Consider the following 16,903-nt stretch of genomic DNA (forward strand, 5'->3'; position numbering starts at 1 on the left):
ACACAGTTTAAAGATATAGCAGGTCATCGAATAAATTTTTCCAAATCAGAAGCCTTGGCTCTTAACCTTTACCTCCCTTTCTCTTGGGGCGGTCCCTTCCCATTTACATGGGCCCCTGGGAAGTTGAAATACTTAGGAGTTTGGCATCCTAGAGAGGTGGAACAGCTCTACAACCTAAATATTCCTGACACTTTGGATAGTTTAGGGTGGCAATTACAGGCACGGCAGTCTCTTCCCCTCACCTTCTCTGGACAGGGTGCCTTACTAAAAATGATGATTATCCCCAAACTTTTATATAAACTTCATATGCTCCCTCTTTGGCTCAAAGTACGCAACCTTAAAAAGCTACAGATGGGGCTGCAAAAACTTTTATGGGCAGGAAAACAGGCACGGATTAGTTATCATACTCTGGTGTATCCCACGACACAGGGAGGGCTGGGACTGCCTGATTTTCGCATCTACAACGTTGCTTGTCAGCTGCACTTTATCGGGGAATGGATAATTGATGCTTATACTTATTGTGAGGAGGGGCTGTTAGCACGTATGTCCTTCCCTTGGTCTCCCTTGCATTTAGTGCAGGCTCCGGCAGCTACGTTGCAGACGCTGGATACCCCTTCACTGTTTATTTTACTCATGCCGAAAGGCTTGGAGATGGTTGCGCAATCTTTACCAATTGCAGAAACCTTTTTTGATGTTGACTCAGTTAGTGGACAATCGTGACTTTCAGCCTGGGGTGAGTGCCAGTGGGGTTTTCAAGACATGGGCCCGACGGGGTTTAATGTATGCCTTTCATTATTTTGAAGAAAGTGTACCTCAAGTGTTGGGATATGAAACTATAGTTAAAAATTATCAGTTACCACATAAGTTTTTCTTTGCCTATCTTCAAATGAGACATTACCTGCAGGCCTTTCAGTGGCAACAGAAGGAATTTTCTCGCGAAGTCGCTTTCGCCAACTCTGTTTGACACTGCGTATTTGCACAATTCCATCAAAGGCTGGATGGACTCCTTAAAAGCAAGTGGTCGGCACCACACCTTGACCGTCTGGCCGCATACCGGTCAAAGTTCTGCGCTACGGATATATCTACAAAGTTCCTTACTTCCTGCTTTACATCTCTACATAAACGAGTGAAAGACAGTGGTCTCCGAGATCTTCATTTCAGAATTTTGTATCACACAATATGCGGCGCTTTCATATGGGTCGCCTTCCTTCCCTGGCATGCATTAAATGTACCCAAGCAGAGGGCAACATGACTCATTGGTTAATTGTTTGCCCGACCTTGGATTTATTCTGGACTCAGATATTGGATTGTATTGCTAAATATATCCAGGTACCTCTCCAACTGTCAGCAGCTCTTCTCCTGGCCAGACCACACGCGCTCGCTAACACGTGTATAGGGGGTCCAAATTGCTTTGGTAGGATTGCCATTTTGTTAGCGGGACGTACTTCCTTACTGCTTGGACTGATCCCTTACAAGCTCCACCAGTTGTGGCCTGGCATCATCGTATGATGGACAGGGTGTTGTTGGAACAACTGGGATATCCATGCACACCCAAGATAATGGACAACAAATATGCTGATTGTTGGGTTATATACCACACTCTGCTTTCCTCAGATTTTCAAGGTCACTTGATAGCAGCGGGTTACCGAAGTCAGTGCTATTTCATTGCTTTAGACAAACCTAAGCCATGAGCCGGCATATGCTGATTGCTCCTCTCTGCTTTTTCTCGATAGATACCGTATCTGTAGGTGGTTCCTGGATCAGTCGGGGGAAGGGGGTGAGGATGCATCTGTTGGTGGGTGAGGATATGGTTCGGGGGAATGCATAGGGTGTGTCTGGTATGACTGTAGCGATTGTGTGTACTGAAGTTTGGGGTGTTTCGTTTGCTTACAAGTGGGGAAATTACTGTTTAAATGAGGATTTGCATGACCACTGTCTGGAATGTTTAACTGTTGGTCACATCTCTGTACCTCTTCTGTGCTTGTGGAATTGCAAGTCTTCACAATAAAAATGATTTTGCAAAAAAAAAAAAAAAAAAAAGAAGAGCTCTACCAAATGAATGCCTAACCCAGTTTTAGGCTCTTTCATCAGACCTTTAAAGCTAAACTCACCACCAGAAAACATACTCTGAATTAAACTGTGATAATCTGCCCGTGCCCCATTTTTGATTGATAAAACTGCTACTACAACATAGTATTTGGTTTGAGATGCTTGTGTATTTATTTCATGTTAGGTTTACTGTGTTTGAAAGATTAGTAGTATTTATCTAAAATAGTCATTAATATTGTTTTAAAGTTTAGTTAAATTGCTGTGTACCTTATTCTGCGTCAAGCTGCTAATAATCCCTGATTATGGGCTGCCATGCTATTTTATAGTACCCTGCCCTTGGGAGAATTTTCTAATTAAACAAGGTTGGTGGCTACGCCAAATAATAAAAACTATTACATCTTTATATAGTTATGAAAGTACTCTTCTATCCTACTCATATTAAACCACCTTTACAAAATTAGTACTAACAACAATGGTACGTTTTCAAAACAGCATGCAACTGGCATGCATATGAATGGTACCATTTCTAAGCTTTGCTCATGTACTGAATATGTCAGTGTTATTTAAATATGCAGACCACCCAGGATAGTACCATAACAGCAGGATGCACGAAAATGATTATATAACTAAATGGCATTCTAGTAAAATTTTGCTTATATCCTACTTATCAGTGAAAACAATCTAGGCCTTTTTCATCAGAATAAGGACATATATGTTCATAAGAATATACACAGTATGAGCAATGAAAACAGAGGTACATCATTAAATGATATACGGAACCTCAAGAAAAAAAGTGTCAGACTATTAATGGTTATTAACTGCTCTGAAACACAATGTAACAGACAATAGCAATCAAAACTGTATTTTGCCCAAATAACACCCTCCAGGGTCGGTTTTGCCTCATGCCTATGTTGCTATGAATGCACATTATCTGTCAGTATAGGACATTCCACTGCCATTATCTCTAAATTACAGCTTGTTCAAAACTGATGGAAGTAACAGCACTATGATCTTGTCAGGACTGAAAACATAATAGTTTTCACTTTCACAATTCTATTTCTCAGTTCAATTTAGTGACCAGCTCATAATAACAGAATAAAAAGACCACATTATACATGTAGACAAGGACAGGTCGATATCCAGTAAAAAGCATGGTAACTTTGAAAACCCTAAATGGCAGCTTAGAAATTTTTATTTTTTTTTTAAGTATAAATCTTCCTGCTGTGGGTTTAGCTCTTTCACACTTGACTGATACTTTATTATCACTTATGCTGACTCCACTTAATCTAAGAAAAATGAAGTATAAGAGGAAGAAATAAAGAGGTACTCTTTCTTTGGTTTCCAAATCCTGCATGCATAGACAAAATTTCTAATGTCCCGGGTTTAAAATGACAAGATACGGTATGCATAGTAGAGATGTGCTTCGTTTTTGTATCTCGGGTCGGGCTACATGTCAGCCAACCCATGGAAAACTTTGTTTTCCATCGGGTCTTTTTCTCAGCAATTTTCGCCGAAACCCCCCTCTCCCCCCAAAAAAACACCCAATCCTTAAAATTTGGTTATTTACAACCCCCCACCCTCTGGACCCCCCAAAAACTTGCCTAAAATCTGTGGTGGTACAGCGGGGGTCCTGGGAACAATCTCCCGCTCTCGGGCCGTCGGCAGCCAGTAAACAAAATGGCGCTGATGGCCCTTTGCCCTTACCATTCGATGGGGCTACCGTGCCATTGGTCAGCCCCATCACATGGTAAGGGCAAAGGGCCACCGGCGCCATTTTGTTTACTGGCTGCCGGCCTGAGAGCAGGAGATCACTCCCAGGACCCCCGCTGGACCACCACAGATTTTAGGCAGGTTTTTTGGGGGGTCCAGAGGGTGGGGGGGTTGTAAATAACTAAATTTTAAAGGTTGGGTGAGTTTTTTTTGTTTTTTGTTTTTTTTAAATAAAGGTGCCCCTCCCCCCCAACGCTAACCCAAACAACAAATTTTCCCCGAGGTTCAATCAGTCTCAGGATTCGGGTCCTCCGACCCGTGCCAAATTGGACTATTTCTTTGAAATATTTCTTTGAAATAGTCCAATTCGGCAAAAACAATTGCACATCTCTAATGCATAGCATAGAAAAGCTGGAAAATGGGCCTAGAAACAGTCTGCATAAATTTACCGGATCGGAAAAAAAAAATTTAAGCAGAGCTCAAGTTTTGTTTTGGCAGCAGGGCACTCATGTTATTTCTTCATGTAATTTTCAGTCACAAAACACCTGTTTTTTTCCAAAACTTACTTTCTTCTGAAGAGCACAATGGAAAATGAAGATAAACATTCCTTGGAAAGCATTAAAGACTGTAAAAAGATAGGCCATCACAACAGTTTCCTCATTGATAAAGAGTAGACCAAATGACCATGTTAGTCCAAGAAGACACAAGAGACCAAAAGCACCAAGGACCCAAGACCTAAAAAGAGAAAACTGTGATTAGGAGTACTGCAGATGATAACACACATACATCACAGTAATTTGGATAAGTATTCATTATTGGACCTGATACAGACAGAAACCTCAGCTGTAAAAGTTGCTTCAAGAGGTAGTTCATCTTAGGTCAGAACAAAAACAGCTAAAGTTGAAACTCCCTCCATGCATATATGTAGCACTAAAAATATATTCAAAATTACTTCCACAGGTTAGAATGTGGAGTGTAATAAGTGACCTCTTCTTCACTCTGCTGCAGTGCCCCATGGCAAACATTTATACTGATTAACAAACTTAACATTACCACTGCAGCTCTTAGATATCCTCACTGAAGGAGGTGGTGATGTTAAGAGAGCATCTGGAAGAAGATTCTGAACTACAGCAAAAATAACTTCTCAAAGCTACTGTCTCCATTCTTAGATGTGATACATTTTAGTGGCATATACCCATGGATAGAGGGGTAGGGGAGGTCATCCAGTAGGGCCATTTTAACTTATATGACTTGACTTGGCAAGCTTGAAAACCAAATACCTGAAACTACAATCTGATTGACCAAGCTGGGTTTTTCAAAGACAAAGCATTCTGTACAGCTTTTGATTTTTGGGATCACAAATGAACATGAATCCCTAACTTTCCCCACTGTATTGTCTGGTTTAGGTTTTAATAACACAAGAAACGTCTGAGAAGTCTGAGATTTCAATCTGTACCAGGCAGTGAATGATTTTATGCTGTAGAACCCAAGTGGAAGAACATCCTTACCACTAGGTTCGATGTATATTGACAACTCAGTTGCTGCAGATTTTGGTGGATGGACATGATAAAAAGTTGTTGCAATTGATTTTTATTCTGTTTGCACACAAAATAAATACTGAGTTTAACCTTTCATTGACTGTAATATATTATTGTATTTAGCATCTGGGTGTAAGTAGCAATAAAGCTGATTGTTTATTTTGCTCCCAAACTGTACTTTATGTCAAAACTGCTTTAAAATGCTAATGTACCAACACAAGACCTAAATATTTCTAACTTCCTTTCTGCTTAACAAAGCATTTAATCACTGAGTGATTCCTCAACGTTATTGGTGCTTCTCATGAAAGACAAAAAGTAATGCATCACTTGGAAATGCAGAAAGCAGAGATCATAGCCAAGATCCTAAACTTTAGAGTCTAATAACTACCCTAATTTAAGATAGAAGTTCTGTGCAAGGTAAAGAAATTAGCTGAAGCATGGGAAAACATGGATAGTATAAAAAAAAAGTCAAAAGGTCCTTTGCAAATGGTTGAAAGGAATTCTAGAAAAATGGCACAGAATGAGGAGGAAAGGCAATTTTGAGTTAGAACATTCCACATCTGACTAATGATCTTACTTGATAAATGGCTTATTATCTTCATAGCTAGAAAGCATTATAAGCAGAAAAGAGAAACAAAATTATTAGACAGAACTGAAAGAGAAGGAAAGCAGTTTTATAATTTAGGTAAACTATTGGAAATTAGAAAATACAGAAAGCGATTGCAAACAATATAAAATAGGTGTAAAATAGATTAGAAAATTAATTCCAAATTAGTTATTGGAAGGCTATTTATAATACTGATCAAGTTATAAAAATAAGAAAATCATGCTATAAATTTGTTAATGGAGGGTTCTCTCTTACCCAGGTAAGTCCGTATTATAGTAGCCATCACAAACACGGTAATTACTGGTGTGGATGAAGAGAAAAAGACAGGAAAAGGAAGAAAAGAGAGATGCTAAAGATTAGCGCTCTCTCATCATGCAACATGCAATGAAGCTGGTACTATTCTACCTTCAATGTCTAGTCTGGAATTCTTGAAGTCTAGAAATATCGCTGCCTGCATTTACATCTTTGGCAAATCTGTTAGACACACTGAAAACCTAGTATTGTCTCTGTTGCACCATCCTTCAAAGACAGACTATCAGGGATGGTAAAATGGAAACCTGAAATCGCACACACACATATGTTTACAATTCTAACTGCACAGAAGTGCAACTAAAGCCACAGACTAAGGGGGTCATTTTCTAAAGCTAGCGCACGCGAAAAGGGACTTTTCACACACAAAAAGCCCCTTTTCGCGTGCAATAGCTAAAAAGGGGCAGAGTCAGGGCGGCGTCTGCCCCGGAAGAGGAGTCGTCGGGGCGGACGCCGTGAAGACAGCATGGACGGCGAAAAGTAAGGAGCCTTTTCGCTTCCAATTTCGCGCCCAATAGCACCATCTTTTATGATGGCGCTATTGAGTGCGAAAGCGGCAGCGATCGCACCGCGGAGGTGCGATCACTGCTGGCTATCGCAGGTCCGCCCCCGCTTCGCCCCCCTGTGCCGTGCGATTCATGACGCTGCGGTACTTTAGAAAATCTAGGCGTAAGTTAGTTTCTACTGAGGTGCTGCAGAATCTGTTTTGTAAATTCGCAAGTCGTTTTTGCGCTATATATAGGGTTTGAAAAATAAAGGGCAGACATTGCCGGGGGGGGGGGGGGGGGAGGGCTAAACTTTTAATAAAAATGGTTAACAAAGGGAAAGCAAGACAATTATATGAGTGGGATAATAAGAGTTATATTTCATACGTTTTCAAATTCCAGTTTCACCAAGCCTTTGACCAAGCATGGACAGTCTTATAAAACTTCAATAGTGACATACTTACCACATACAAAGGGCTATGCACGAAGCAACTGCTGTCAATATTTTTATTGTAATTAGAGAACACTGCTATTTCTCTTTGAAAGGGATACTGCACTTTTCATATTGCAGTCAGATTAAAGTAAACATTTGTTCAATTAGTGTGAAAACAACAGATAATCTACAAGTTAACAATAGTAATAGAGTCAATACTCTTAGGAGAAGAGGATTACAAGGGGAAACTGCTCAGAATCCATAAATCAAAAAGTCATTTAACAAAACAAACGGAACATAATCATACCAGCCTGGTGGATGGGAACATCATTTTTAACTGCAATTTAAATGCAAACGAAATTACCACATTGCTCCGGAATTTTTCTGAAGTCGCTGCAGCAATTTCCTGGCACCCTTTCAAGAAAGAAATGATCTAAGACTGACCAGCGCCCACAACACTGTGGTAACAATATGACAAAAGCAGGACTGGCAGCTTGTGCGCCTAATTGACATCTGCTGTTACTGGGAGACAAAAGTCATGTGTTTCCAATGGAGACTAGCTTCCAATCAGTTCAGTAATCAGAAAATAATCAGAAAGAGCCCTCAGACTTGAACAAATGCCACTTACTTAATGTTTTCCAACCTGCTGGAGTCTGGTTTCAAAGTGTTTGAGTGCTTCACCATTTTACACAACGTGATCACCAGGAAGATCACATTCAGCTGTCAAAACACAAGACACTTGATGTTACAGGTTGAGTAATGAGGACATCATCAATACAATCATGACCTGTTGGCAAATTATATTTACTCAGTTCTGAGTGGCCCTTCATAGGCTGTGTTATAAAAACAATTAGTAAAATATGTAAATAGCTGCAAGCTCCACAAGTGCATAGTCTGCAGCGTGGGAGATGTTTATAATTGAATAACAAAGACTAAATTACATCAGCATTAACATAAAAAGGTCTCTGTGTGAAGAGCGCGTGGCCCAGTGATCAATATATAGAATAGTTAGAACTTCTACTATGTTTCATATTTTGCATTTCTAATAATTCTCTGCAGGATCTTGTCAAGTATTTCGTTATGGCAATCTCTAAATTTACATAACTGCAGTTTTCGGTTAGCTTAAGGCTAGGAGGTGTGGTCTACCCTACCGTCATTAACATGCCGTCACTAATGTCCCATTAGTTAGAAATCTTTGCATATATACATGTCATTAACATGGTGGCAGGACAGGCAGGCCCACCCCTCCCTTTTTGCTCACTTGCTATGCTCATGGTATGGGAATGGATGCCCTGGTAACAGTCTGGGCATGTTGCTGTTTTCCATGGAGCTTCGGGATTAGCAGCGCTTAGATGATGTGGGTAAGGGAGAGAGGGTAAGGGTTCATCTGGTGCTTTTTCAGTAGAAGCCATTAGGTTACCTCAGTTGCATGTTATTTTTGCTTCCCAGGCATTGTTTTTTCTTTGTTTTCTTTTCAGCGGTGATTAGCCTCGGTTAGGTCCCGCGAGGGTAGAGAAGTAGGTGAGCACATGGAGGGGCTGCCATCATCGACTGGAGCTGACAAGGACAGCGATTCCAAAGGTGGAGCAGTGGCGGAGTGGTTACAACAAGTGGTGAGTCGTTGGGGGGGTCTCGCTGGGTGTCATGAATAGCCAGATAGGGGGCAGGTCCAAGGCTGGTGAAATCAGGGAGGCATTTGTTGGTGTGTGTTGGGGGGGAGAGCAGGTTGCTGCCCATTGCGAGAGTGTGAAGCTGGAAAGGCAGTGAGCAGTCATGCGGGTCTGCACTAGGGTCAGTTGGTTCTGGGAAGCAGGAAGGAGCATCACAGATTGCACAGAGTCAGACTGAGGAGGAAGTTGGACCCCAGGGTTTGGTCTCTGGTGCGAATGGGAGGTTGAGTATGCAGTGTGAGGGATGACAGAGCAGCTGCTGATGAGCAAAGCCGAGGAGGAAAAGGGGTAACAGCAAAAGACTTAATGAAGGGAAATATGGGGAAGGGCAAGGCTGCAAAGGTGGGCAGGCCTGATATGGTGGATGATGAGATGGCTGCAGGTGAGCCTGGTATGGAGGGTGGGGCTTTTCCTGCTGCGGGGTTCTTTTACTGCAGTTGAAGGATATGAGGGGTGGACATGGAGGGAGGGTCTGGTGTTGCTTTTGCTGGAGTATGGGGGGCATGCCAGTCCCAAGCGAAGGGGATATTATAATTTTCCAGACTGGAGAGGTGGATGGGAGTGTTTTCAGTGGCGGGGCAGGATATCCTTTTGGGGCTTATGGTACTGGTTCTGGACATGAGGGGCCATATTGGAGGAGTAGGGCAGAATGGGATGGGGGGAATGGGTCGGGGGGGTTTCAGGTAAGATGGGTTCAGTGTGCGTGTTGGGGGGTTAGAAGAAGGTGCATGGGAGGGTATGGGTGATGTCTATCCATGGGGGATGGGGGAAGGGAGCTTTTCAACATGGAAGAGTTTGGGATCAAGTTTCGATGGCTAGATGGGTAAGGGTGGGACTCGCTGTTTGCACGCAGCTTTGTGGGCCCTGTGCTGTTGTTCAAGATCCTTTGGAGGGAACAGACCAACTGCGGACATCGCAGTAGGAAGCATGGAAATCTCAAGATTCAGGTACAAGGAAAGCTGTTAGGCCCAGGGAATCTGAGCAGTTGCAGGAATCGATGGTGACTGGTGCACATGCGGAAGGAGCCAGGCAGGCAGTCAGTGAGAAGGGGAGATGGGATTCTGAGGGTACACAAGGGGAAGTTGAGAACAGGAAGAGGAGGAGGAATCTTCTTCCTCATCAGGATCATTGTATAAGATGTAGGCTGGAGATAGGGGTTCTGCAGGGGATGGATCTGGGCTGAACCTGGGGCATCCGGTGCTAATAGTGTTGATGGAATTGTTGGAAAGTGTATCTTCAGGGTTGAGAAGAAAGATCAAGTAGTGGAAATATTTTGATATTTTCAAACCTTTAGAAGGCAGGTGGGGAATCAAGAAAGGGAAGAAGGTAAAAAAGAAGAGCAAAGAAGAGTGTACAATAAAGAAGGTACCTAGGAACATTGTTAATTAGGTGAGGTGATTTTTGCACCTGGCAAATGTTGTAGGTCACTTTGACCCTTCACAATAAGGTGCACTGTTAACCTATGCTGACAGTTTACTAGGGGCTTTTAAGGATTATGAAGGTTGGGCATGGTTAAATTACGATGAAAGGTTCCGGAGACAAAATGGAAGGGAATTGTTTCATGACCTGGAGCACGCAAGATATTAACTTGTGGCTCACATAAATGACCAATTAGGGACATAGAAGCGGGAGCAAGGTGGGGAGTGGAGAGACTCAGGAGAGTTCTTTTAATGACATGGGAGGTGCCAGCAAACCCGGGAGTAATGAAAAGGCCTCAGTGGGTAATTCAGACGTGTGCGAGATTCAATATCAGTGTGTCTCTTCCCAGATTGCAAGATTTGGCATGTCTTCTCGGTATGCAGAGCAGGGCATTCGGCTACCCAGTGTAGTAAACAACCTGCAGCAGGGGCCAGCAGAGGTGCCAAATTGTGAGATTTTGTTGGAGTAAGCTTTGTCGTCGGTTAGTCTTGAGGCCATGTTGGGTTGGTAGCGCAAGTATCCGAATAAAATAGCAACGGCGTTACTAAGGGAAGGGTTTGAGGGGGGAGGGTTCTGGATACCGTATGAGGGTCTGGGGTATGGGGGATCCAATCTAAATGCTAGGGCAGCGAGTCATTTCGCGGAAGTGATTAGGGCCAAATCGGAGACTGAGCTGGGCTTGGGTCAGATCACGAGGCCTTTTGATGTGCCATGGTTTTAATTGATGCATTTGACTCTGCTTGCAGTGGTTTCCAAGAAAGAGGCAGGGAAATAAACTGATATTGAATCTGTTGTTCCTCTCTGGTTCTTTGGTAAATGACTTTGTTCCAAAAGATAAATGCTTGGTCTGTTATGTGTCTTTTGATGCAGTGGTTTCATTGGTTAGAAGGGTGAGTAGGGTGTGTTATTGCCAAAGGCAGTCGTTGAGTCCGCATTCTGGTTGCTTTTGAATCATCTGGCCAGTTTCCATTTATTGGGCTTTGTTTTTCAGGGACAATATTTCGTGAACTATTTTGTGCCTATGGGGTGTGTGGTATCTTCCACCTTATTTGAAGCATTCAGTACCTTTGTACGGTGGGTAACTGAGCAGAACACAGGCTCTATCATGATACACTATTTGGATGAATTATTTGTGGGCCCTGCAGGGAGAGTACATGCATGGAGCTTTTGTCGGGAATTTTGGAGCCTGCTGGTAATCTTGGAATTCTAATAGCGCATAGCAAGATGGAAGGACCTGTTGTGATACTTATATTTTTAGGGATAGAGTTAGATTCAGAAAGCATGGTGTCTAGGTTGTTGGAAGGCACCGTGTGAATGTTTCAGAAACTGGTAAAGTTGGTGCGCTTAGCTAAAAAGTGACACTTTGGCAGTTGTAATCATTGAATGGTTCGCTGAATAGTTTGTGCAGAGTAATTCTAATGGAACGTGTGTTTATTAGAAGGTTTTCAGCTTTGACAGTGGGAGTAAAAGTTGGCTGATCGTTTTATTTGCGTAACTAAGAGAATCCAGGATAAACGTGGAGTGTGGAATACTTATCTTGAGTCATTCAACGAGGTGTGTATGATGCAGGTGATCAACCTTGACCTGTATTCTGATGCAGCAGGTGCAAAAGGTTTTGGGGTGGGGTTAGGGCGTGATGCATGGAGCACTGGACAGCTGGGTGGGTGGAGTCGGGGATTGTCAAAAACAATTATCTAGGAAATGTTCCCCATAGTAGTAGCTTTGGCGCTATGGGGTCAGAGTCTGAGAGATAAGGTGGTTTTGTTTTGGTCTGATAATCGAGAAGTGGTAGAAGTAATCAATAGGAATTTGTCTAAATGTGAGCGCGTGTCTGCTTTACTGCAGGAGTTAGTGTTGCTTTGTCTTTGGTGGAATATCACTGTGACAGCTAGAAATGTTCCAGGTGGTGAACTCAATTGCTGGTGCCCCTTCTTGTTGCAAGTGGGTCATCTTTCGGTGTTTGTGTCCCTCAGGCAGCCGAGGTAGGAGCAGCAGTTCCAAAATATCTCTGGCATCTTGGCCTGATGCAGTGTGGGAAATCATTAGCTCTTCAGTGGCTCCAACAACTTGGGCATCTTATGCCAAAGGAAGAAGTGCTGTTTTCTGTTTCTAGCATGCTAAAGGTTGGGTTGGGGGGGGAAGGGGGCCCAGTACCAGACAATGAAATCATTCAGTATATTTTGTGGGCAAAGCAATCTGGGTATATGTTGTTGGTGGTGTGAACGCAGCTAGCAGGGTTTTCTTTTTCCAAAAGGTTTTGGATTGGGGGGAATCCGTCTGGTTTGGCATTAAAACATATTTTGGGAGGTTGGGAGAGGGGTCAGGGTCTGAATTATGATAAACAGTGACCGATTTGCTATCCAGAACTAGTGGTTATTTCTGATCTGTTGGGGTAAGTTTGTTGGACCATATATGAGGTAGTTCTTTTTCATGTGGACTTTGTGTTTGCCTTTTTTTGGGCTATGTGAATAGGTGAATTAGTAGCAGAGTCTACATATTTATTGATGTGTTATTGGAATGCATTCTTGAAAATGTACAGTTTATATTTTAGCTTTGTAAAAACTTATTTGATTCGTTTTCAAACTGATCTTTTCCGGATTATAAAATTAATGCATTTGTAATCCGGCAAAATATTACACAGGAGCAGACATTTATTTATTTATTTATTTCGGATTTTTATATACCGACATTCTCAATACAAGTATCGAATCAGGTCGGTTTACATATAACAAAACTTTCGCACAAAAGGCGTTACATGGAACAGCGTTTCTTAACATATAACGTATAACATATTGCATTTAGCATATAACCTATAACATATGGATATTAATAATAGATTAAATTAATGACATGTGAGCAAACTTTCAGAACCACACTGTGAGGACAACTGGCAAAGCCATTTATCCAGAAAAGTTGGGTCTTTGCTAAAATCTGGCCTCCTCAGCTTGGCTAAAAGTATATTATGACCTCTCAGCGTGCGCACTTTCAGCTGGATTCGGAGGTGGTGTTCCAAGAGGTATTTTAGGTTTCAGAAGGGGGTGGTGGGAGGCCCAGAAAAAGTGTGCACACATGTGCTATTATATCCCTCTCAGCCATCTGCACAATGGAGAAGGTGCAGAGTATGTGGGTGCTTTTATGGTATGTACTTTTATGCTAACTTTGAAAGAGAAGTACTTGTGTTCTCTCTTTAAAAGCTGGTGTCCAGTACATGCATTAAAAGCATCCATGTGTTTTGCAAGCACATGGGCTATTTGAAAATCCCCTCCCACCCTCCCAACAGTAAAACAACCAACAGTAACAGATTCAAGCCAAAAGTATTCGAAAAACATTTCCCTCTTCATATCAATGCTCCCCTCAAAAAAAAAAAAAAAAAGCAAAATAAACAGAAAAACAAAATCAGAAAGTGCAGATATTTCATCAGCTGGAAAGAAATGAGAGGACTTCAGCTGTACTCTCTCCACTTTTACAAGTAGGAAATTAGAACATAAGAACTGTATAGAACTTATGAAATGTGGCCTTTGGAAAACACATCCCCAGCTTGCCACACCCATGGGCTTTCATAGAAAAAAGAAAGGCATTTTTTTAAAATTCTTAGCAAAAAATAGCTTTTCTAAGTAGGATACTCAGGTGTTTAAGATTCTGGGTGTGCCATCATTTTTTACTTCACAATACAAAAATCAAAGGGCGACAGAAATCACAGATACTCAAGTTTCTCCCACAGAAAGAGGGGTGGACCAAGAAGTATAAAACCATGCAACGAACAAACAAACACCACAATAAGAGAGAGATTTCCAGGCTATTGAAACTAATCCACATCAGCTGTCAGCCGCCTCAGCCGTGACATCTTTCACATACATGTTTCAACTTGTTAGAAAATGTGAATACAGAAGTGGCATTTTTCAATCTAGTCAGCAAAGACTGATAATTTGTGCACGACTTTACTTCTATTAAAAGTCAGTTTTCTCCATGATCACATACAAATAGTGCTGTAGCTGCTTTAAGATTTCAAAGTGCTCAAAAAAGTGCTTTCTGGTCTAGATTTGTATTTATCATACCAAAGAAATTGCCATAACAAAAAAATGGAATAAACTGTGCTACCTTTCCTGCTTGAGAGCTTTCATCTGAAATAAATGTTAGGTTTGCGACAGTGCTTCTTAATTAGAGCTTAAAAATGTGACATGAAACATGCCAATACCACTCTGATACCACCAATGTAGTAACACAACTTAATGAACTCTAAAATGATCTCAGGTGAAGACCTTTGAAGGCATTCAATGGGCTTAGTCATAATATAGCTTTATAGCACATTTTAGTACAGATAAATCTGTAATTGAGAGAGAAAAAAGCATTACAAAACAATCACCCAGGAATAAGAGCAAAAAAACAAAAACAGGGCTGATGTTTCCAACTAGGTAGCAGTGACTGCTAATAGGTATAAGTATAGGTGGCATGCGGGATGTATGCATATCAGGTTCCAAAAACAACTATGGTTTCCTGCTAAAGATGGTCATTACTATCACCATAGGAGAAGAGTGGAGTCTACCTGAAGGAAAAATGGTGTTCAAGAAGGTCTATGATAACTCATCTTCAGACACCTGGTCACAAACAGCTGTAAATGTGATAAGGGCAGATTTCAACTGGGCCAGATCAGCTGCAGAGCATGGCAAGATAGGCCGAAAAAGGTTAAAAAGCTTACAGCAGATGTATCTTCCTGATGGAAGTGCTGAGCACTCCAGCAGGCAAACATTCAAGGAGCACTTTTTCCCTGGAAACGCCACGTGAGCAGCGCGCTGAAGCTTATTTTAATTTTTTTTTTTAAGCAAAATTGTATAGTGTGGCAAATGTATTATATAGATAATAGAAATAATGCAAAATAATTTTTAGTGAGTGAATATTTTAATGTCAAGCAAATTCACAAAATTTATTCCACTATTCAATTCACAAGAAGCATTTTAAAATTCTGCAAACAAAATGAAGGCCTGGTCTTAGCTACCCTTATATTATTTACCCGTTTCACAACAGTACAATATCATATAAGCTATTCTGAAGTTCAAAATATTGTTACAAATATTTAGCACTACTCTAAATGACAATGTTCATAAAGTATGGCCATACTTATACCAGGGACATGCACATTTATAAATGCTGCTAATATTATTTATTGGATTTGAAGATCAAACCCCCCCCTCTGCAGCTCTGGCTGAAAAAAGGTCTAGCCAATTTTAACTATTTAAATACCATGAAAATCATGAAAACAAAAGTCAAAAGGAAAGTCAAAAGGACCTGGATTTTTTCTGAGCACAGATTATGCAAGCGCACTGTGCTTTATACAGCCAGCTCAATTGAATCATGTCTGCCTGAACTTGGCAGTTTAAAATTCATTCCACACAGCTAGCAGTGCTGACATGGATATGATAAGACAGAAGAACAGGGACACCATTCTAAAGTTACCTAGCTGAACTGTACATGTACCAACCCTTTTTGTCCTTCCTGGAGCTTTTTTTTTTTTGTTACCTGGTGGATGGAGCTCTAAAATTGCAGTTGTATTTCCAGATCTTTTCCGTTTGTCATGCAAAGGCCCATTTCTCTCTGGGACTGCCAACTAGAGAGGTGTTCTCTGAAGCCGGCTTCTAAATGAGTGCACAAGCTGAACTCCTAGTGAATGGAATCAATTATTAAAGATGCAGATGGAGCTGTCCAAATGATAAGAACAGCTCCTGACGTGTCATGATCTAAGCTTTCATTAAAGCATTTCAGGCATACTAATGGTTTACCACCACTCATTACTTACATGCTTTTTTCATGGCTATAATAACCCTGGTGCCCACAGGCATGGATAAAAACAGAATGGTGGAACTGAAAGCATCTTCCACAGAGTACTGCATTGCAATGCAACTTGGGCCCGTAGGACAATTTGCATACTGCTTTTGTGCTTTAATTGAAGAGGATTTGGAGGTTGCAGGACAGGCACTTTAGGATATGGACTCAGCATACTGTATTATCTTTTTATTTTAATGTTAACTAATAACTTGATAAAATTTAGCACATGCTTGTTATATCAATCCAAAAATAATGGTTAGAACGCTCATGATTATTAAAGTCCTACATATCACCAAATGGATACTGTATGCTACAACATCACCATTGCTAGTCTTGTGTCATTCACTGCATACAAAGCATGGTTTTCAACTATTACACTTCTTACTCTCTGCTGGGACGATTAGAGGGCAAAGCAATTGCAAGAGTAGAATTACTCTCAGGAACTGTGGTGTGATTGCTACCTGCTGTTTCATTTTTTGAAGTTGGGAGTACAGCTCCCACAGGCCCTTCACTTTGCAGTCTAAATGATTTGCTAGAGGATAATAATGTCATGGCCGGTAAATAATAGTGGACTCTCACTGAACATGGTCAATAAGATTAAATGTCCTTCACCTCTATTCTAAAGGTCTGAACTGGTTATTAAGGAACTGGGCCTAAAAAGAGAACAGATATTTAAAATAATAGTAATAACTATATTTATAAGGGACTAGGGATGTTTACCAGTTCATAAGCTGCACAATATAAGCCAAATGCTAATGAAATAGGTTCCTCAGATCCACAATCGAAGAGTTAGAAAGTGCTTTTTAAATGACCACATGTATGTTAGGTTGCCTCTATCTGCTGAGATTTAATGACTCTTGACA

At 41.2% G+C, this 16,903-nt stretch overlaps 1 protein-coding gene across 19 annotated transcripts in view; it reads right to left on the reverse strand.

Moving 5' to 3' along the window:
- The window catches only part of ADGRL2 (adhesion G protein-coupled receptor L2), a 579,402-nt gene that overhangs the window by 20,483 nt on the left and 542,016 nt on the right, over positions 1-16,903 (reverse strand). For 11 of the 19 annotated variants that reach the window (XM_029618020.1, XM_029618016.1, XM_029618010.1 and 8 more), the window contains 2 exons: positions 7,760-7,851; positions 4,326-4,494 (listed from right to left, as the gene is read on the reverse strand). In XM_029618020.1, the coding sequence (XP_029473880.1) occupies positions 4,326-4,494; positions 7,760-7,851 (261 nt within the window). Of the gene's footprint in view, positions 1-4,325; positions 4,495-5,874; positions 5,902-6,159; positions 6,205-7,759; positions 7,852-16,903 lie in introns of all 19 variants that reach the window. The other 8 variants (XM_029618004.1, XM_029618002.1, XM_029618003.1 and 5 more) reach the window with 2 other exon arrangements.

The sequence above is a fragment of the Rhinatrema bivittatum genome, chromosome 10 (assembly GCF_901001135.1).
Source record: "Rhinatrema bivittatum chromosome 10, aRhiBiv1.1, whole genome shotgun sequence".
NCBI lineage: Eukaryota > Metazoa > Chordata > Amphibia > Gymnophiona > Rhinatrematidae > Rhinatrema > Rhinatrema bivittatum.